This window comes from Phasianus colchicus, chromosome 2, assembly GCF_987193195.1.
Source record: "Phasianus colchicus chromosome 2, bPhaCol1.hap1.1, whole genome shotgun sequence".
In the NCBI taxonomy this organism is placed as follows: Eukaryota; Metazoa; Chordata; class Aves; order Galliformes; family Phasianidae; genus Phasianus; species Phasianus colchicus.
Genome location: NC_143437.1, coordinates 33,741,433 through 33,764,242, shown reverse-complemented (window position 1 = coordinate 33,764,242; position 22,810 = coordinate 33,741,433). Strand labels below are relative to the sequence as shown.

Here is a 22,810-nt window from a genome sequence, read left to right as displayed (position 1 = left end):
TTTCCAGAGTCAAGGCAAATGGTATCCACTTATCTACTGAACTGGTCACATTATTACAGAAGACTATCAAGTTGATTAAGTGCCATTTAGCCATCTCAAGCCCATGCTGAATACTCTTTTTGACCTTCTTGTGCTACAAGAAAATGATTTTGTTTCTTGTGCTTTGAAAACGATTTCTGGGATTACCTTCTACATCATCTTACAGGGATTGAGGGAGGTTGAGCAGCCTGTAGCTGGATCCTTCTCCTTGTCTTCTCTAAGATGAGAATGATGTTTTCTTTTTGTAGTCTTATAAGCGACTACAAAGGTTACAGAGGAATGCTTATTTATTCTCCCTGGCATTTTTTCATTTTTATTCTGCAATTTGAATTCTTCTAGCAAATAAAATGAAACAATATATTGCATATTTAGTAAATGTGCATTTTAGTTATTCCAGTTGTATATTCCAGAACACAATATCTAAGAATTCGGTGAAACAGTTTTCCTAAAATGCTTTTTCCTTTGAAGGAAAGGTTAGGAAGCTAACTTATGAACCTTGTCAAAGCTCTTCCATGCTACAACAGTGCTAGCCATTTTTTTGCTTTAATTTTTAAAATATTTGAGATAAATCTAATGAGCTGTATGTAACAGAGCTGCATTTCATCTATAAGATTGCTAAGTTAAACCAACAGTATTTCTATGCTTCTAAAAGCTGAGGAAACCAAATAATAAAGTCCTCTGTAAGTATCACATAACTCTGCTACTGAGGGTTATGCTTTTTTCTTGTAACTGTGTGCTTAATTGCAGCATTGATTAGAGCTGCATGTTCACTAAAAGGGAAAATTGACCCCTGTTGAGAGTAGGTGGTGGATTATTTTTTTTTTTTTATTAGCAAACCATCTGCTTGTGTGTATACTGAAGACACGTTGAATGTTCTCTTGAAAATAAACTGACAATCTGAGTCAATAAACAGATTCTATTTGCATCTAGATCTTGTAAAAGAATTAACCTATCTACATGTTTGGTGTGGTGCCATGAGTGACAGAAATGAAAATTATTTGGCTTTTGTTTCTTCCTGGTTTATTTTTATTTCAGACAAACCGTGATCTTATGCAATAAGAATGTTTTTATTTTGCCCATGGATTTAAGTGGAGGAGATACTTTTTGTTTATCTTTTTGGTTTTTTGTTACTTCAGTTATAAACCGAGCACTGCTGTGAAGATCAGCTATGCTATTAGTCACGTAACTGGAACCAATAATAATTGCATGAAAATACAAATTTATAGATCATTGTTGTGTGTAGTCAGCTTTGCTTTACAAAACTTCCAGCAGGGCAATGGGTTGCTGTTTGAAAGAATTTCCCCATACCTTTAAACTATATCACTTTGCTAATGTGATTCTTTATTGACTGGAATTAAGCATGAGCTTAATTATAGTAGCATTTATAAATGCTTCTTCTGGTTTTGTATTTTAGGTCTAAAAATATCTGGAAGGGGATTAAGTGGTTCAACAAGTAACGCTCTGATGGACGACAGAGAATTTCCACCAAATGATCTACAAATAGACTCAAAGGACAGTCTTCCTGCTGACTATAGGGTTGAATGTTTGACCTCTCATTTGGTTTCTTCAGCTGACGAAAATGAAAATCAACTTGACAACGATGGGAATGAAGTTTTGACCAGTAGTAGAATTGCTATGGGAAGACAGGATGAAGGTGAGCAGGACAGCATCAATAATAATGAGAATATGGACAGTGGAGACTGTACCCCAGGCTGTAAGGAAAGTGAGACTGAGAGGAGATCTGTGAATGTCCATGTGGACCCTCAGCTGGAGGAAAAGCCTATCACAGAAAAACAGCCAGGTGGAAAAAGAAGTCCAAGAAGCAAAAGAAGCTCCAGTAAAAAATCTAAAGGTACTTTCTTAAAAATATATTTCTTTTCTGTTTACTTAAAAAAATAAATCTATAGTTTTAATCTGTGAACTAGTACTAAAGATAGATTTTATGTGCCATACTAACTATTTTTAAAATTCATTTAGCTTTTTCTTTCTACTTCAAAATTACTAAATCAGATTCAATTCTAGATGTTTTAATTGTATGTATTTTAATTAATCAGCTCTATAACAAATGAAGCACATCATGGAAGGGTAAGTCAAGCAAGTACAGACTTTCAGTATGGAAATTGGGCTGACTTCCAAATCCGAGTGGCCAGAAATTCAGGCATTATGTTATTGCTGAAGTGCTCAAGTGCAAGATTTTGGTGTCTGGATACAGAGTCAAGATTTTAAATCTTGGTACGAATAATGTCTAGACCTGTTGCTGTCAGAATTTAAAGCTTGGTATGTAGTCTTAGGATGTGCATTTCAAGTAATGAGTTGTTTAAGTATGTTTTGCTGTTACTTCCCCTTTAGATTTTTTGCATCTGAATTGGGGAAGGAATATGTAAAAGTTTATTACATGTCCGTTTTTGAGATGTTTCTTCCTTTTCAAAGGAGTAGGATTTGTCTGCATCAACATGCATATTAGGTTTGTGCCACAGATCATAAAGCTTATGTGACATTGTTGTACAAATACATTAATTAAATTCAGTGTGTTTCATCCCATCAGTATCTTTGAGAGTTACTTGGAACAATTGAGTCACTCTTGCTTTTTTTCTTTTTTTTTTTCCTTCTAAAGGCTGAAAAGATGGGGAATTAGGAAGAATAAAAATAATAGAGTACAGTTTTACAAATGACTTGTGTTTTTATGGCCTAATTCTGAAAAATGATGATCTGAAAGGATTGCAAAATACGTGGAGCAATGAAAAGGAAGTTTTGTGTTCCATGTCTTTTACATACAGGCAAGATCTAGAAGAGAAAAATTATTTTTTCTAGAAAAGATAAGAGGATACCGAAATATGTCATTGTGAGGAGAATTGCTCATTAAGTGATGCAGAACATCAGTGAGTATATCTTTCAAGTGTAGATTTGATTTTTAAAAAGAGAAGAAAATAAAACAAGAGATTGGATGAAGTAATTGGTAGCAGCAGGGAAATTTAAAAAAAAAAAAAATGTAATGCAGATATGTGGACAGAAATACATGAAGTGTGATGGGAGGATGAAAAGGAGAAATTTACCTGAACACTGAAAGCTATATTTTACATGCATTCTGTTTCCATTATTCTCTACTCTTGCTGATAAATGCAGTCATCTGATGCAAAATACTGCAAAAGCAGCTATGCATAGTAGGTGGCACTCCTAAGATAAAAAGCAGAAAGCTGAAATACAGAAAATTTCCTGAAAAAAAAACACCTGGAGATGCAGAATACAATAGAGTAGAATATCCTGCTTGCAAAGCTTTTATTTAAGAGTCTGGCTGGGAATAAAAAGTGAATCTCTATGAAAAAACACTTAATACTTAGACTGTTACAGTAGTAACAAAATTACGTTTCCCACTGACTATCAGATAATGTACATTAAGCTTTCTAGTTATCATCACATGATGGTTCTCCTGGTTTCACATAGCACAATGACTATGTCGCAGTTTCTTGATGTTGCAAATATTTTTATTTTGGTGAGAACCTTCCTTTTTAATTTTTGCCATCAGCTATTTTAACCAATTCCTGAGTATCCCTCTACATACAAGAACCAAACTAGCTTTCTGTGCTTTATGCCACCTCAGGGAAAGAATAATCAGAAAGGAAGATCACTGAATGGGTGACAGCAGACAGTCACACAAGTAAGTTGGAATCCCAAAGTTAATACTTGCAGGGCATGCATTATGGTGATATTTTTAAAAAAAATTTTATTTTTAGCTATTGAGAGGTCATGGATGAATTGGCTTTGACTCACTGATACAGAAGAGATCTCTATTTCAATAAAAACAAACCTATTGTGGTTGCTGTTAAACATTATTATTCTGAAGAATGTGATTTTTGGCTTAAAAACTTGTTGTCTGTATCAGGTCACTTGCTTGTAACTAAAGCAGTGAAAGTGGAATATGGAAAACCACCTTTCATTTATTCAGGACGTTTTCCGAGCAGCAAGTTGGTGATCATTAGAGAAGTCAATCTTCCTCTCTGAACATACGTTTTTATTTTACAAGAGCACATATTTCCATTTGCAGTGTGTTTGAAACTCTCTAAATATTTTCTTACAAAGCAAAAATAGTTACAGCTATTTGATTATTACATTTCTGTTTGCAGTGTGTAGGAGCAAGAATTATCCTAGCTTCTCCACTCAACAGACTGAGATGCAAAATGAAAAATTACTCTAGCTTTTTGAATATCCACCTTCTAGAATATTCTGTCACTGAAAGCAATCAGTAGAGGGCGGCTAAGAAAGAGCATCAGGAGAAAACAAAGAGACTAAGCCATGGACATGGTGTAGTGGGGAAATATTGGTGGTGGTAGATGGACAGTTGGACTAGATGGTCTTGGAGGTCTTTTCCAATTTTGGTGATTCTGTACCCATTCAGGACTTCCCCAAGTGAGAATTGATAGTATTAACAGCTTACAGTGAATTTATCACCTGACTTGCAGTTGTTATTTGAGTCCACATTAGTGCCTTGGAGTTCCAAACCTTACTATGTACTGTATAAAGAAGCAGCCTCTTTCTGTTGTCTTAATGCAGCAGTAAACAGTGAATTGACAAGTTTATTGCTTCTAGGTCCTGATTTTTTTATCACATTTGTTTGGATATTAGTATTAGTTATGAATAAAAAGCTTGTTTTAGGAGGCCACTGATGATGAAAGATGCGATGTAACTTTAAATTGACAAATTTAAATTTTGATCATTGAATAATTCTTAGGTTCCTTATGCTGAATCGTGGTAGCTCTAGTGCAATAGAACGGTCATTTATGAAGTGTGATTTGCTTCAATTTGTTTTTGTAAATGTGGATCTTAAAGTGTCCCTGTTGTCTTAAAAAAAAAAATAAAATTTTCCAGAAGATCAGCCCTGACATAATTGGTAACTGCATATTGTATCATTAATGTAGTATAGCATAACATGGTGTCTTGCATTTGGTCATTTTTCCCAGCGTTAAATTCTGCAACTCACTCTTTTCCTGTAATTATTCAATTTATTTCACGAAGTAGTATAAAGATGGGGGAGAAAGTGAAGTGGTTTGGATGGGTTTGGGATTACAGCAAATGAAATATGTGAATATGAAGTGGTCCAATTGTAGGAAGGGCCATGCAGTGTCATTTTACTTGTTTGTCATGATAAACATGATTTTGAGCTCACTCACCTATAGTTAGATCATTAATGATCTGTTCCCTTACAAAATGCCTGTCTGAAAAAAGACTTTAAAATGAAATATTTGAAATGAAATATTTCTTCTTCTTCTTCTTTTTTTTTTTTTTTTTAATATCTATGTTTTGCAAAGTGAAGAAACCTTCCATCTTTGCTTCTTAAAGTATCAGACATATACATAAGACACCTGTCTTTAGGAAACAATTAAAAGAATACCAAAAAACAACTGCTTTGCATATTAAGATTGGATTCCAAGAGAAAATGGTGTTTTGTCCTCTTTTTAAGAACACGGAGAATAAGTAAGTGAAGAGGGATCTTAGCCCATAACACCTTTATGATAAAATAATGTTACTAAATGTTGCAGCCTCAGGAAATGTTCTTGGTTATGTTGTTACTAAGGCGCAAATATTGTCTTGTATTTAAATTAAAGCAAGGTAGAATTAACCTGAATGACTCTGATGCATTGTTTTAAATCCAGTGTAGTAAATCAAGGGCAGAATTGGATTCCAAATGAGTGGCAGCTCAACTATATGCAGGAACAATATGCAGTGTCTAACTATGTAGTAGAAAAAGTACCATAACTACATTAAACTGAAGGGGTTTTGTGGTAGTTGCTATTGAGCATGTTTCATGTTTTGATGTGACAGCTGATTATTAACTGCTTATTAAAGTGCACTTTAAAGCTACTTTTTTCTCCTGAGATAGATTTGCTAAAACATCTGTGTCCTCTTTTTGTGTTTCATGACCATGTGCTGAAAAAATGTATGCATCACTTCTTAAATATAGCCTTCATTCTATCTAAAAACACCTGGTGTACCTTGCACCCAGTTATGTCTCTTGTTGCATTTGGCCCATAGCAAGCATGAATAAATATTGGAAAAGCAGAAGCATACATTAATAATGAAAAAGCAATGTTAAATTACACCCATATTTTGTCTGGCAATAAGCCCTGCAAAAATAGCCACCCACAGAGATTGTTAGGACTCCTGACCTGGATAGTTTACAATGAAGAGTTTATAAATAATCAAAAATAGAATGATGGAGCCCTCCATGGACATTCAGTGCCTTTCTTAAGCTCTAAATCTTAAACCTGGATCATCACTGTAGAGTTTCAGTTGCATTGAACACAAAGGAATTTGGAATATACTGAGTGCTTGAGCTGCAGGAACAACAGAATCAAAATGGTTACAGAAAATGGGGCTTACTGTTGGGAAGGGCTTAGCTTGACATGGTGCCCCCCTGTGTCCTGCTTTTAGCTGATGAGTTCTCAGAGATGGGTGTAGTTTGGGAAGAACATGCTTACCATAGTTTGAGTTTATACTGGTTTGTTGCACAAGTCTCAGTGTATTTGAATTTGTCTCATCTGTGAAAATTGCTTTTTGTATTTTGTCTAATTAATTTAATTTCAAGAAGTCTTTAATTTCACATGCATATTTGCTGGGACTAAAAATAGTCATGGTGCTGTCACTGGGTTTTTGCGGGGAAGGTTGGTGGAGCTTTTGTGTTTTTCTTTTCATTTTTTATTTTTTTATTCCTTTATTACACTCTACTGCTATCAGTTCTTATGTACAGTGTTGGGCATTTCCTTACTCAGTAGGATACAGTTTTTCCTGCAGCAACACTCAGAATGTGTTTTCTGAGAAATAGCAATATTTCTGGGGTGGTTTTTTGCTTTTTTTTTTCTTCAAACTGATGATGTGTTTCACAGTTTCTTCCAAAATGGAATTTGCTCTTTTCAGAAACTCTTGGGCAGAGTGTACTGCTTTCTAAGAACAAGATGCACTTCTATATGGAAAAAGCAGTGTCAGTCTTGGCTGACTGTAATCTTTAATAACTAATTTTAACTTTCACTTTAGGCCACGCCATACTTCATTCCTAACATGGACATTATTCACTTACTGCAATGTCACATTTGAAATAATGCTGATATTTTAACAAATATCTAAACTTTGTAATTTTGTAAAATTCTGTCCTCTCTAAAGATATCAAATACATTTTGTTATTATAGAAAAATAAGTTTGTTCATGAATTGAGAAATCAATTGTTTTAGGACTGGGTACGCACCTATTCTTTACTAATACAGTATGTTCTGTAATGGTGAAATAGCCAGCTTTGCAAAAATAAAGCCAAGCTTTGTGCTAAAACTGGTTCACTTAAAGGAACAAACTTACCAATGAAAGCATTTCACAGAGCTTTATGATAGTATAAATGTGTCTGCAAGAGATCCTATCTCTTCATACCCCTTAGAAGCTGTGTTGTAGCAAAACTTATGGCACAGTCTTAGTCTCATTTTGTGGTGTAATCAGTTCCTGAACCTTTTTCTGATTCTTACAGGAGGAGATATTTAACAAATCAGAACTGGCCTGCCAGTCCACTTAATCCAGTGCCTTGTCTCTGATAGAGCTAATGGGAGATGCTATTTAGGGAGTGTATGCAAGACTGACCATTTTCTGCAGTCTGTTCCACGTACTTCTGCATGTTCTACAGTTGTATTATGGATATTAGTGGGTAAGCCTCTGCCTACTCACTTTAGTACCCATTTATGAACCTTTTCATTATCAATTTCTCCTTTTCAACCTACTGCAATTGTTGATTTATAGTTGCTGGCAGGCACTTTAAACTCCCATTAGAAGTATCTTGTGCTGGCTTAACCAGTGCAAGGTTGATGTACAGTCCACTCAGTTTGTTCTGCCTCCTCTACCTGACAAGTTAGGTATCCCCATTCAGCTTCTTTTCTCTAAGACACAGAGTCCAAACATAATAGTTTTTCCTCGTGAAACATTACTACTGATTTGCTCTGAGCTTGTCTCTGTATTTGCTGTAAACCTCTGTATCTGTCTTGAGAAGAGACTGGAACTGTGCACTGCCAAAAAGTCAGCATTCCAAGTCAGAAAATTGTATCCTCAGTTTAGTTCTCAACAGTCTGTCTGGTCATGCCCAACTTTTATTGTTTTTTTTTTTTTTGGCACATGCTCAATTTCTAATGATTCCACAGAGCTACCCAATGACACTAAGATCTTTCCTGAATTTTATTATCCGGTTTTGAAATTGGAATTGTACAGGCAATAGTTTGCTTTTACTACACTGCAGCTCATCAGCCACCTTTTTGTCAGCTCAAGTTCTTGATGTCCTTCTGGAGTTTGTCACCATTCATGCACTATTTGACTGCCCCAAAGACCTTCGTCATTTGTGCAGTTTGTGATTTCATTGGCCATCTTTGACTTGGAGAAGGAAATGAAGATACTCAGTAAAAATGGTCCATGAGTATCCCATCACTGACTTTTCTCCATTCTGAAAAGTGACCATCAAGCCCTACTATTGCTTCCAGTCCTTCAAGAACCTTTCCTCCAAGGCACTGGTAACTTTGCATTTCTAAAATAAAATATAGAATTTATGCCCTGAATTTTTTTCCTGCAATATTTTTGTGCTGTCACGCTTTACATTATACTTCACATACACTGCCACATACACTACCTTCCTTTTTTACTTCTGTAAAAGTGGTAGATAGGCAACAATGGATTGAAAGGTACTGGTTTCCTGCCTAGACAGAAATTCTGTTCATTAAATTCCTTATGTTGTTGGTGCCAAAGGGGATCATCATTACTGGCTCATCTCCTGGACTCCCAAACAATCTTGCTATAGAGGGATATTTTTGTTTTCACTGAGCAGTACAATCCTTGCTAGTGTCTGTGTCCCACAGCAGAATTCCCACATCATCTGCTTCCTTCTATCCTTTAAATTCATCACTGTGAGGAGACACTGTGTTGTCATCCAAAGAACAGATTGAATTCACCTTCTCAGCAGGAGCCCTTCCTTCCCTGGACTTCTCCCTTTACAAGCTCCTTAGCAGGCATGAAGACACCAGCCAAGAGCCTACATGACATAGCCATTCAGTGCATTCTCCAGGCATTTGTCTCAGCAAGCCAACAAAGCTCTTTCCTGGAAGTAGAGTACTTATTCAACACAAAGCACTCCCTGCCTTTCAGGAACTCACTGTTCTTTCTTTTCTTCTTTCAGTCCATTCAGAGCAAAACTTTTCACCTGTTTTAAAACAGAAATTTGGTGTCTTGGGTCTGAGATCCTAAGTATTGATTTTAGCTGCTGAAGATAACATCAGCAACAACACTTCAGTTTGGTTTCCTGGTCTCTTTTTAATCACTCTAAGTTTAAGCTAGGTGATTTTTTTTTTTTCATGCCAAGTTAAAGTTAAGTCCCAGTTAGTAGTGTACAAAAATAGCTGATCTGTGTCACTGTGTCTTTCCAGGTAGGTGAGCTGACATTGAGACAGACCAATTGCAACTAATTTTGACAAGACCAATATTTTATTTACTCATAGGACTATTATTTAAGATAATAAGATTTTATTCACAGCTTTTGTATTGAAATTTCCTAAAAATGCAGCTCAGCATATTTTTTTTGAATCCTAACCTAAGTACTTGTTCTTTTTAAAGGAGTTCCTTCAGTGGGAACCACAGCAATCAAGGAGGAAAATACTCTTGTTACACATACAGATTCTGTGCATTCTGAAGGTGCTGTTGAAGCAAATGAAAATTCTCACCAAAAAGAACAAAAACAAACGTTGCAGTCCCTTTTCTCTTTGCTCCGTGAAGAGGTTGAGCAGATGGATTCAAAGACACTGCCCCTGTGTCTCCATCAGGTACTTCCTATGATTCTGGATTGCTGCACACAACTTTGTGATTGAGACTTTTTCTCAGTAGGAAAAAGATGCATTGATTCAACATATGTCAGTATTCATATCTGGACAGTGTATTTTCAAGTTTTGCTGTTTAACAGAGGATGAAGGCAAATATGTCCACTCTAATATATATATATTCAATTATAAACTGTCTCAGAAGTACATTCTGCTGTTGAAGGAAACTCTTAAAGACAGGCTTTGCATGATATATAGGACACTAGTGGAATATCTAGGACACAGAAAAGCAAGATAGCTGATGTCTAAATCACATTTTGTACCTGAAATTGTTTTTGCTGTTGCAGACTTCTTTCTAGCTTGAACTTCATGTGTGAATGCTAAGATTCAAGGTTCCTTAGTATATACTTTTTCTAGCACGGTCACCACATCTGCACTACTGAAGGAAATACTGTGTAATTTGAAAAGCACACTTTGAAAAGTATGTGGCTAGGACTCAATGCACTATTAATGCATAGTTCTGTTGTGTTGGACTAACAGTGGGCTGGAAGACTTTTTGTTTGGCTGAAGTGACTCATAGGCTATAGAGACATGGTAGTGTCTGACTTGACTTAGTTACATTATCCTTATTGTGGAAAATTGGACCACTGTAATATTTTAAATATTTTCACTATGATGGCAAACCTGCATTCTTATTCTCTTTTGATAGAGATGAGAGATGATGTTAGGAGAGGCTTCTTTTTCACATCACAAGTTATAGATGCTTCACATTTAACATAGGAGGGGTTTTTTGTTTTTGTTCGTTTTGTTGGTGTTTTTTTAAGATTTGTGTTTTAAGTGAAATTATTTCTTACCGTTCCTTAATTTATTTGAAGCTTAGCATTAAGGTTAACCATTTGTACTTACAGCCATGTCAGATTTGGTGTTTATCTATGAGTCAGTACAAAGGTCTACTTTGGAAAACAATACCGTTAGGGCAAGAATTTCAAAACTCTTGACAAACATGAAGGAGTGTCATTGACCGCAGTGGAGATGAAATCTGTTCACAGCTTCATACGTGAGGAAGCCAAACCCTAAGGCAAACAACCTTTTCAAAGTCACACAGAAACTGTGACAGAACTGAAAGCACAGTCTGGGTTTCCGTATTCAAACATGTCAACCAAACACATTCTCTTTCTTCCAAAGACATATCAAGCAATTTGTATTGGGATGTTTGAAAAACATGTTTTTACTTCTGAGGTTTATATTGCATTTACCAATAAGCACATCACTATTCTTCTGATTTCTAAGAAAAGTCTACCTACTTTTCTGGCAAGCACAAATAAGTTTTTCATGCTGTAAATTTCTAAGACCATTTGTCAGAGGGGAAGGATGGTCTTCTTTGGTAGAGCTGTCCTGTTACAAACCCCGTTTTAATTATAGAAATGTCAGTTTTAGGAGGAAAAGACTCACCTTTGTTCTGTCATAACAGCAACAATTCTAATCAAACAGCTGCTGTCTGGCTGAACTATATGACCCGTTCTTTTCTGAAAGAGCTTCAGATTCCAAGGTGCTATGCTTTGGGAAATGACATAAGAAGCAGAGAGTTTTTAGATCTTTTTAACAGAGAAGAATAGCTTCATGAAAGAAAGTGAAAGAAGGTTCCTGCAGTGCTATTGTCTGGATTCTGCTGGTGAACTGGGAGTAACAAAAAAAAAAAAAAAAGAAGAAATTCATTTCTCTCATGTTTATCTCATGAATTTCAAATGCTTAAAATCTGAAATGTTGTAAATGGGATATAAACAGGAAGCTTGCTGGTATATCTCTGATCTTGCTGTAGGTGTTACTTTCAGTATCTTTGATCCAGAGATTGTTGTTTTATCATTAGCCAGGAAGCCTCTACTTCTCCATTTTATCACATTGCACTGTAATGCTTAGGAGAGCTTGACAATGATGTTACATCGTGATCAGTAATAGAAATAAAACTCATTTATCATTAAACACAGTGCTTCTGTCATCTTGTAACTTTCTAATATAATCATTTTTAAAAATTGCTGAAATAAATGTGGTTGTAACAAGACAAAACCCAACATATATTTGAGCAAATTTGTTTGTGCAGGTAAACTTACGATATCTTTGTTTGATATTCTCTTTAAGCATCTTTCTTAGAATAAGAGTACATGCATTTAGTCTAAATATTTCTATTCTCTCAAAACTAAATATGAATCTGCAAAGCAGACATTTAAAGCTATAATGAAAAGTTCAAATTATATCCCTGCCACTCTCATAAAAATGAAGGAATACTAATTTTCCTGCTTTTTTTTTTTCCTTTTCAGATAGCTGAGACCTATTTTCAAGAGGAGGAATGTATCCTTTTACCTGTAAAATTTGTTATGTGGTATTAAAATAATCTGACATGATAAAACAGAAAATACATACTTTGGCGGTGACTCACAGGTTGTGGGTCAGGGTTAAAAAGAAACAAAGAGCCATAATTTACCCATGAGTGAATATACAGTATGTTAGCAGTTCCTCCCTAATCAGACAGCTGGAATATAATTTAAGTAATAAGTCCACTTTCAGAAACTGTGCTGATAAAGTTGTTTATAGTTGTGCAGAAATGAGGAAGAAAGTAAATGTTTTTAAAGGACATCTGTTTTATAGGATAAAAAAAGTTTTTTTCAATGTTCTAATAACTGAAAATATGTCCAATCTAGATAGGATTTATGTTCTGTTATATCAAACAGGGCACTGTCATAGTAAGAACAAGATTATCACAGTGGTTGACTAGACTGTGAACGATTAGTGTCTCAATTAGAATAAAAATACCAAGCATGTTGTGCTAAGGGAGATCAGTAACCTGCATGCAACAGCAACGTGTTCTTTGTCAAGTGCTAATTATTCAAAGTCATGCCAAAGTAGTTTGAAAAACTGTCACAGGAAACTGGGGTTGACTGCCTCTGGGAACAGCCAAGTGATTAGTTTGATTTATTCCTAGATAATGTAAACAAGGTTAGTCAATAAATTTGAATAGTCAAACTGGTAACAATTAAGACATTTCAGTAATTCTGGGAGTTAATAATTATATTAAACCTTGAAGTATATATATATTTTAAATCTGGACTAGCTATTTCTCTGTTTGCTTTTGAAGAAAAATGTTCAGGCTGTAAAAAGAAGAGGAAAGTTGTAAGCCCTTCATGTGTATATGATTCACTAAGGTGTGTCATGAATTTAACAAAGTCTGTGCATACACATTATTTATTATGTAATTTGTAAAAAAATACGAAGCATGTGAGCAATTATAATGATTAAATAACAAAGCAAAAGAAACACAGTAATGTATCTTTAAATCTTGCCAAATTATATTTAGCAATGGTATAAAAACAGGGCAACAGCTGTAGCAATGTTTTAAAGGTAATATGTGAAATTACCCATCATTGTCTTCAAAAGCATCCATCACAAGAAGGAAAAAAAAAAAGAAAACAAAAATTTATAGTACAAATTACAGAATAGAAAAATTCTGCAGGAACATTATGGCTATTCATGGAAAAATACACTGAATCTTAAAAAACATCCATCAGTATGACAGAAATGGCTCTGGGCAGCCTGGTCTAGTGGTTGGCAACCCTGCCCATGGCAGGGGAATTGAAACTAGGTGGTCTTTGAGGTCCTTCTGAGGCCATTCTATGATGAAATACAGTTTCTCTGTCATAGAAATTGCTTTAGTGGAGGAGCCTTATATTTATACCTGATCAAAGGATATATTTAAAGTGCAATATATACCTGACGTGGAATTCAACACCACAGTATAATACATATTTATGAAGGAAATCTCCCCTGTACTTGCAGCCGTCAGTTTCCTAAGGTTAATAAAGAACTTACTTGATCATGTTACATTGTGTTAATTATCCATGATGGGTATTTTAATTCATCCAGTGTAGAACTGCATATTTAACAATAATTCAGGGTTGTTGCTGTGATCCTCTAAGGCTATCTTTCTGATCTCTATTTCTGTTCCCAGTAACAGAATTCTCGAGGGCAAGGAATATTCTTTCTGTTAATATTGTTGTTTATAAGCCATGCCATTTATATGGTGCGTGAGCCTAACAAAAATTACAAATACCTCTTATATTTTTATAATTACTTCAATATTTTAATTAAAATGAATAATGGAAATTATTTTTTCTATATTGTTAATAAGTTTGTTCAGAATACTTCTATACTCATTGCACTGTATAATTAAATTTGAAATAGCTGATAAATGTGGCCTTAAGCAGAACAACAAATAACTCGAGTTTGATGGAGCTAGAAATACCCTCACTATTACAGATTATAAAGATACACTGATAGTTGTACAAATATGATGATAACCCTAAGGGAGAGAAAGAGTTCTTCATGGAGAAAAAAATGAAGCAGAAGCTTTACAAAAAAGAAAAAAGGTGTTATGGCTGTCCAACAGTGTTGAATCTCCAGCTGATGAGTAAAAGGAGTTGTATTTTCAGTTAGTTATGTTTACTGACACAAAATTGTATTTCTTGAGAGATATGTACTAGCATTTGTATCATTGTTTTGCTTTTCACTTCCAAGAGCTTTGATTTACCTTACAGTCAGCACAGTTCTGTGTTGCTCATCTCTTTTCTAGAAAATCTTCCATTGGCTACAAGACATGTAAAGGGGTAACTCCTGAAAAGAATAGAGCTTTCATTTTTGGAACTTATCTTTGTTCTTATTTGCTCTATTCATTTTCTCCCTTGCACAGAGATCCGGATGCTAATTATTGTTCAGTCTGACTTAATGATGTTTCAGGTACATAACAATTTTCCATTCAAATATGATGTCAAAAATAAAGAAATAGTAGCATGGCCGCATGAGTGTGCATTTTTCTTTAACCAGCCTTTAAGATGAGAAGGCAATAAAGTTCATTCAGCTTGAACGATTGTATCATGAACAACTGCTTGCAAATCTTTCTTCTATACAGGAGCAGTGGGGTAAGTACAGGCTAAACTAATATGATAGTAGGAAGAGTTCACTTGTTTTGCCTTTGTAAAGAACAGAGTGTTTGTTTTGCAAGCTTAAAGCCAATAAAAAGCAGAAATACATTTATACCCAGATTACTCTAGTTTGTTATGAGAAGAATATTCCTTCTTTGGACCCCTTCGTGCATGGTTCATGAAAAAAGTGCAAATAATTTATTTATTATCTATAAGCCCCATAGCTTTTGGGGGTGTATTTTTACTTCAAGTTTCAATCTGATGTGATGTAAATAAAGCATGTTATGGCAAAATATGATCCTTTTTACACAGTCTGAAACAAGATTGTAGAGCGTGACAGTGGAGTAGTTGATAATTTTTTTCCATGAATTAGTTTAATATGCATGTTTTATGATAAGCAAATATTACTTCTGTAATAGTTTGGATATTTGGATTTAATTCAGAAAGAAAATGGAAAGCAGCAGTCTCTAGTCCAGATAGAACATTGAGGAATTCAGCTAAAGAATTGAGTAGTGAAGAGTTGGAAAAGCTTACTAAAGTTTGTTCTTCACATCAACAGTAAGTATAATGTTACTTCTTTAGTGCTAACACATTAGTGTAGCTGTTGTCTGCTTACTATTACAGTGTGTTTTAAAATGGTTGTTTAAAACCATTTTAAATAAAATCTGCATCCCATTGCTTTCAGTGAATTTGATAATATAAGCACATAAGAGATTATACCCAATCCCTGGGTCCAATTGACCCAGGGAAAGATCTGATATTTCACTGGTGAATGTCCTACCTGCTAGATCTTGAGTTTAAAGGACAGAAAAAAATGATACTAACTACCACTGAAGAATGACCAGCCAAAAGGTACTCTCAATCAGATGGGGAGAGAGAACTTCTTCAGATATATTTGCATGGGCTTAGTCAGTCTGGATACTGTTGTTCCTGGAATATGGTTTATCTTCCACATTTTTTTCCTGAGTGATGTTGCAGAAATTGGAAAACTCCCAGGCCGTCCGTCAGAACCCAGGCTGAGGTTATTTACTTTTGTTTGGGAAGGAATTTACAGAAAGCCTGCATTTCCACAAGAGGAAGAGGCAGCTCTAGCATGGCAAGTTTACTGCCACAGCTGCTGCTTCTGCAAGGTTACTCTGAGTGCCTGCAGGGTTCCTCAACCTACGTTTCATTATACGTGACCTTGCAAGCTCACACAAAAATTAGGACACAAGACTATTACGATTTATGTGCTGCTACTTGCAGCACCTCCCTGGGCAATGAATTGTTGCCTTGTTAAACATTACTTAGCTTTCTCCTTCTAATTTTTTCCAAGCAGCTTCACTTCTACATACAAAAATTCATTTATGTAAAGTCATTCCTAGTCCTGAGGAAGCCTGCAACTTGAGAAAAAATTAAGGATTGTGTTCATTTGTCATGATTAGTTCTCCATATTTAATATTATCACTTTTCCAACATCTCCAGGCAAAAGTCTATTTGCTTTTCTTGCTTCATATTTGTTTTCAATGCTTTAAGATCAATTTATTTTGAAATTAAAATGATACTTTAAGCCAGGGTCTTGGAAAATATGAGCTTTTTGTTTTTGTAATTTACACGCTGTGCATGAATGTTTACACAGTTTGCAAAGTCCTCACGATTAACAGTGCTGACACACACCCGTGAATCCCAGTGGAACCAGTGGGAGCTCCTATATCATACAATACCCAGGAAATAGGTCCCAGTGTAAACAGTCTAGGAGGACAGAAATAAGGATGAGGTGTTGTTTTTTTTTCTTTCCTCGACATCTGTTATAGCGATCAATGTTTTTATACTAGAAGATATTGCGCCCTTACATTTTTTTAATAGATAATGTTCTCCTTTAGCATAAAGTTGTACAGGAATTTAGATGACAATATCACAGAACTACAAGGTTAGGAGGTATCTCTGAAGATCATGGCTAAAGCAGGTTGCGCAGGAAGGCATCATGATGAGTCTTGAACACCTCCAGAGGAGACTCTGAGCAGCCTGTTCCAGTGCACTCTCCCAGTAAAAAGTTCTTCCTCTTATTTGTATGGAACTTCCTGTTGCAGTTTTTGCCTGTTACCCCTTGTCCTGTCACTGCACGCCACTGATTTCAATGACATTTGTTATGAAGAATGCTGTTGTTGAGTAATGTAATTTATGCCTTTTTTTCTTTATTGCCACAGGCCGCAGGCACCCAAAAATAAGGTAAGCAGCCATTTCTGTAACTTCTGCTTTACTGAAGGTTGCTAATAAATGCTTTTTTAACATTATTTTAGTTTTTTCAGTTTAGTATAGAAATTGTTTGAAGCATGAATGTTTCAAAAAGTCATAGTATTCCTGTTTAAGCTCCAATATTAAAGGAAATACCGTCATATTTTACAGCCAGGAGTCGCAGAAAATACATCAGAAAGCAGTTGTTTGCTCAAGTTAATAGGATCAGAGCATTTAAAGGAAAGAGAAGCTGCTGCTTTCAAATCAGGTATGTGTGTATGTATGTACATGCATTTGTTTGAAATAATATCTTGTAATGATGTATTCATATGAATACTATATAAAGCTATTTCATTTGAAGCTACTTTTGGATTACCACAAATTGATTCATTTTTTCATATTTTTTCACTACAATTGCACAATGGACATACTATGCAATTTTAATTAGTCATTGATATTCAGAAGTGTAGTAAAGTAATTCTGGCCTCTATCAGAAAAGGTTTTTGTAGATGAATGTGCATTTATAGCAGCCTCCCTAAGCTAAAATTTGTGTCAAACTAAAGATAAGATACATAAACAATGATAAATGTTCTGAATTGTGGCCATTTGATATATTTAAAAGTATTAGAAAATTTTTTTATTTCAGTATAATATACTGATTATAAGCCACATCTTTCTGTAAACAGAACAGAAAATTAAGGAGCTTTTTAGTCTAGAAGAACAAGCTATACTTCAGCTAATTTTTTTCAGTACATGCTTTTATGTCAGTTTCATTTTCCTCCTCCTGCCTTGGGGCAGCAGCTGCTTTATTTGTGTAAGGTGTTGGAATCACTGAAAATTAGTAAATTTACAGTAAATTTACTGAAAATTAGTAAAGTTACAGCGGAGACAGAGAGGAAAAGAGCATTGTTTGACTACTATGCTACACTTCATCTTCTATCTCAGCTTAAAATGTTTTTTTTAATGCTGTATTCAAGTTGCCAAAAATGGCCTAAACTGAGGACATTTCCTCAAAAACAGCTGTAACTTCTCACAAGATGAGAGTTGACCTAGGTAACATCCAGAGGTCCCCTTCAACGTAAACTATTCTACAAGTGTATTTCATCCTGAATCCAGAAAGGTCTGTAGAATTTGGAGTTAATGGCAATTCTCTAAATATGTGGATTCTCTTCATCTTCATCCTCTTCTACGATAACCACTATATTGCCCCTTCTCTGTCTTTGTTCATAAAACCAAACTAAAAACAAAATACAGAACAAACATTCTCTACAACTCAGAAAGCAGATCAAAAGCACTGAATGCTTTTTTAGTTTTGGATGGTTGAAAGAACATGGAAAAACATTAGACACTTGCAATTTGGTCATTGATTTTGTTCCAAGTGGGAACAACAGCTTTCTGGAGAGCAAAAGTTCTGAACTTTTGAAACTTGTAAGTTAAGTACCATTTTGTTTCATTGTTAAATCACAGCATCTAGGCATATTAAAATTAATGTGTAATTAATTGATGGTATAAATGGACTTCCTTTGTAAGTGTTTTCAAAACATCAAAATCTTTGGGTTCCTGTGAAATGTTTGAAAATTAATAAAATTATGTATATCAATAGAAAGCTGTTCTAGCAGTGCTAAATACTTTTTCAATACAAAGTTAAGAATATTTCAAGTGTAACTCAAGATTAAACACATAGGACTTACAAGAGACACCTCTCACAAGGTTACTATGTTCTTGAGGAGGCGACTCCTTACCCTGGCTGATCTCTTGATTTGTTAAGGCAGTGCATCTTTTAATAAAAACAGTGGTCATGCTGCCCCTCGCAGTGTCCATATGTCAGCAGCATGGGGCTTTTGTCACAGTTAGGATTTGTGTAAGGAGGTTACCAGTATGAACTTAGTGCAGAAAATGAACAGAGATGATCCATAACTCTGGATTTGTATATTTCACTGAGTGCTGCATAAAAAAATAGCCAAACTGTGGTTGAATTGTACAGTGCTCCAGTGATAAGGAGTAGAAGCAATATTTGCATTTCATAATTCATAATTTTGTCTGAACTCCAGCAGAATCCTATGCTACTACAACTCTACTGTTTATAATATTTAAACTAACCTCTTCAGCATTGGCCCAAGTGCATGGGCCTTCTCATTGCAAACTTAAAATGCTTACCATCTGCTTTTGTGGGCTTTTTTCCTACCTCAGAATGAATCTTGTTTTGTTTTGTTTTTGTTTTCCTACTTTCTACATAGAAATGTATCTTCCAAAATGAAGGGTGAGCTACTGAACTGCTAGTAAAAATATGACTTACAGCTAGACAGGAAAAGGATACACTCAAGTGGTTTGAAGGCAGTCCTTCATGTGAATTCATATTCTATTGCTCTTTTCTCTCTGCAAGATTTTATCTTTGATTCTACCAGCAGAGAGACTGACCCATTAAAGCTATGTGTATATATTAAAGGACGAGAGCTGATTCACTCTATATTCATCAATTTATTTGGTTTCTAACTGAAAACTTCAATGACCTTGGTGTTCACTGAAGGTAATCGAGTTCATGTGTCATGAAGCATTCTCTAAAGAAATGATGAGTTTAATGGCACACTTAGCACCAGTTTGCAGTGCGTGCACGTATAGCCCAATTTCCAAGGTGGGGATAAACTTCTTATTAGTTGTCTTAAGGCGCACAGGGAGGAGAGGCAAGGATGGAGGTGTGTGAATTCTTCACAGGTAGCATTCTCAGCACTCTCTGCTAGACAGCCTTGTATTAAGAGAATGAAAAAGTGGTGACTACAGGTTTCTGCCATGAACAAAACAAGTGGCAGATTTATAGGAACTCTGTTCAGAAAAAAAAAAAAAAAAATCTGCTGCAAGTGCTTTTGCTGCTAGAAAATTTTCTGTAGAACCTTTGTTATGTCTCTTACAGATAAAAATTGCTGCCACTTTGGTGGGTACATTTCATTTAGTAAGAAAAGCATCTTCTCTAATTTAAGTCTTTTGAGTATTTGTCTTAACTTGCCTTGAGCATATAGCAGGTATGAGTTGTCTTAGGAAGTGTTTTGAAATGAGTATAAAGAACATATTAAAAGGTGCTGAAAATTTGACATGGGATGTAGCAGTGATCATTACATCTCGATTCTTGTACCTCTGTAGGCAGCTAGCGGTGCTGGGATCAATTATTATTTCTTAGGAATACAAGCCTGTAGAGCTCAAGGGCCATCTTTCACTGTAATGAGTTCGATTTAATTTCTGATTCCATTTAATCTTTGATGTTACAATTGGCACTGCCAACAAAGATGCCTATTGTAACATAGATGTATTCACTAGGAAAAATTGACAGATGGTAACAAAATCTTGTCCTAATAATCCAGGCTGTGTTTGACCTCATGACCTATACGTGAGAGGCTCAGTATCCCATTACAAATCCCTTGGGCTATCTACTCATCTGTGCCTATTTTTCAAAAAGTCCCTGTGTCATAGCCATTTCTTCATTCATAAGCCAGGTTCTCAATACCCTTCCAAGTGTTAATCTCGTTCTGATTTTTGTCTGCATTTTGAGATGGCTGAATATTCTTTTTTTTAATTCCCCAGCCTGTCTTTTTTTATGCTGCCTTGTACTTCATTGTCTTTGAAAATGGGGATACTATGGAATTTAATAAAATCGTTCAATAAAATGAATTAATGTGAACATTTCTTAAAAGACAAAAGAATGTGACCTTATTTCATGTAAAAAGTGAAGGAAAGCACTCAGATTTAAAATGATGTTTTAACAGGTGGGGGAGGATGAGGTTATCGTAGAAATCTTCAGTCATTGTCAAAACACATTCTGTTAATGAGGGCAGTGTTTGATCTCTTTGTTAATCTATTTATGAGACCTTTCTGCTTTTGGATGTGACCCAAAAAAATGCAAACAAGCATTTTTTAGAAGTAGGAATTTTTTGTTTGGAGCTATTACTATTACTGTAACAGTAGTCCTCTACAATGTAGTCTTAACTTAGTTTTTATTAAAGTATGGAAAAAAAGGTCATTTCTGTTGGAGTTAGCTCTGAATACTCTTTCTCTCTTCATAATCCTTAAGGGCAAGATTTGACTTTGAAATTCTTATAATGGCTAATGTCTAGTAATTTCATGCACAACTCAGACCAACCATGTATTCCTTCATTAGCAGATCATATCAATGGTAGGTGAATCACAAGCTATGTAGAGTTCCTTTCAGTTCTCTCTGAAATTTCACAAGAGAAATCAGTTTCTATTTGTAATGTAAATATGAACATGTAAATAAGCTGAATCCCATTTTTTATATGTAAACTAGCATCCAAAAAGCAACTTGTTAGACAGTGTTACATAAAATATTATAGCTGGATTTTTAATTTACGATTAATCAAAGGAGCTCGTTATCCACTTAAAAGAATGTAATTTAAAATATATTAAATTAGCATGATTTCAGCTTTCTTAAAGAACTAATGAGATCTTCCTGAGTAGTAGATACATTGGCATCAAAATACAGCTTTCAGTAGTTATTAAGTGCATTTATTTGTGCTTCAGGCCTCCATAATGTGTTCCCACTAAAATGTGCTTTGGAAGGAACCTAGCTGTTCAGAAAGACACTTGAGTACATATTTTTCTGAAAGCATGAGAGTGACTCTCTCTCTTTTCAGGTGGACACTGAAGTGTACGCTCAGCCTGTAAGAATGCACATAAACACTGTCAAATCAGGAGTCAGCTTTTCAGACTACAACATTTTTATTTGCCTGAAGCACAAAGACCTGTCCTTTATGGGAGCGCATCTTAAGGATTAGATTACAACGTTATCAAATCACAGTATACTCTTTCTCCTCTCTGCTGATGCTTTGAATCATCTAAAAACACTGCAACTGTTTTCCTGTCACACTTAGGTACTGAAACTTGTCCTGGCAACCGACCAAAGAAAGAAGATCAACAGCCGAGCACCCGTCCTAGCGGTGAAAAGCAAACTGAGGAGCAGAAGGAGGCAGTGAGTCTTCTGGTAGCTGCAGGAAAGGACCACATGGAGGAGCAGCACTGCAGTGCAGAATCAGCACTGGAGCCACACACCCAGTCCACAGGGACAGTGGGCAGGCCTTCCCCGGGCTGTTTATCATCGGGGGATGCTGGCAAAGATAACAGTTTGCTGCTGAGAGAAAAGCAGATCTCTAAGGATGCGGAAAAAATAGAAGAGACAGCTGGCAAACCCGAAGTGAGATTCTCTCCCAGGCCAATGGTAGACACCTTGGTTTTAACAGATGCTGATTATATGCCTGCTGATTTGGTTTCTACTGATAAAGATGTACAAGCTGATAAAAATCTTCTCAGATCAAAACTTGTTGCTAGCTCTTCAGAAATCACTAGTGGCCACTTCGGAAACAGCGATTTAAACCAGCAACAGAAACGGCCTAATGATGACGATGATGAAAAATCTTCCCAGGACAGAACTGCTTCAAATGTATGCTCTGAAAGTAGTAAAGTATCTGAGCATGAGAGTACTGCCCATTCACAAGTATGCAAGGAAATGCAGAGAGCAGCAGGACAGGAGGAAAAGGTAAAAAGTGAAGAACAAGATGATGTCTATCTCAGATTTTTAAATGGCAACATAATAGACACTGAAGAATCATTTGCAAACTTAGCAAACCAAGAAGAATTTAACACTGTCCCAGATATTTCACCTGAACGAGCATCTTACAACTCACTGGAAGCTTTATCACTGGATGACAGCTTTTCTTCTCTTGATGAACTTGCAAGAAGGATAGAGATTGCTGAGGTAAATAT

General features: G+C 35.5%; 2 protein-coding genes across 5 annotated transcripts in view; one reads left to right on the top strand and one right to left on the bottom strand.

The window, feature by feature from the left end:
• CNST (consortin, connexin sorting protein) overlaps positions 1-22,810 on the top strand; it is a 50,189-nt gene that overhangs the window by 13,046 nt on the left and 14,333 nt on the right. For all 4 annotated transcript variants that reach the window (XR_016464162.1, XR_004166872.2, XM_090135318.1 and 1 more), the window contains 8 exons: positions 1,454-1,891; positions 9,661-9,866; positions 12,176-12,206; positions 14,741-14,827; positions 15,274-15,388; positions 17,017-17,038; positions 17,216-17,312; positions 21,922-22,802. Coding sequence is in view for 2 of the 4 variants with exons in the window: in XM_090135318.1 (XP_089991444.1) it covers positions 1,504-1,891; positions 9,661-9,866; positions 12,176-12,206; positions 14,741-14,827; positions 15,274-15,388; positions 17,017-17,038; positions 17,216-17,312; positions 21,922-22,802 (1,827 nt within the window). In the remaining 2 variants the exon portion in view is untranslated. The remainder of the gene's footprint in view (positions 1-1,453; positions 1,892-9,660; positions 9,867-12,175; positions 12,207-14,740; positions 14,828-15,273; positions 15,389-17,016; positions 17,039-17,215; positions 17,313-21,921; positions 22,803-22,810) is intronic.
• LOC116228823 (uncharacterized) overlaps positions 17,939-22,810 on the bottom strand; it is a 37,097-nt gene continuing 32,225 nt past the window's right edge. Inside the window, exon 7 of the mRNA XM_090135321.1 lies at positions 17,939-19,787. The gene's annotated coding sequence lies outside the window, so the exon portion shown is untranslated. The remainder of the gene's footprint in view (positions 19,788-22,810) is intronic.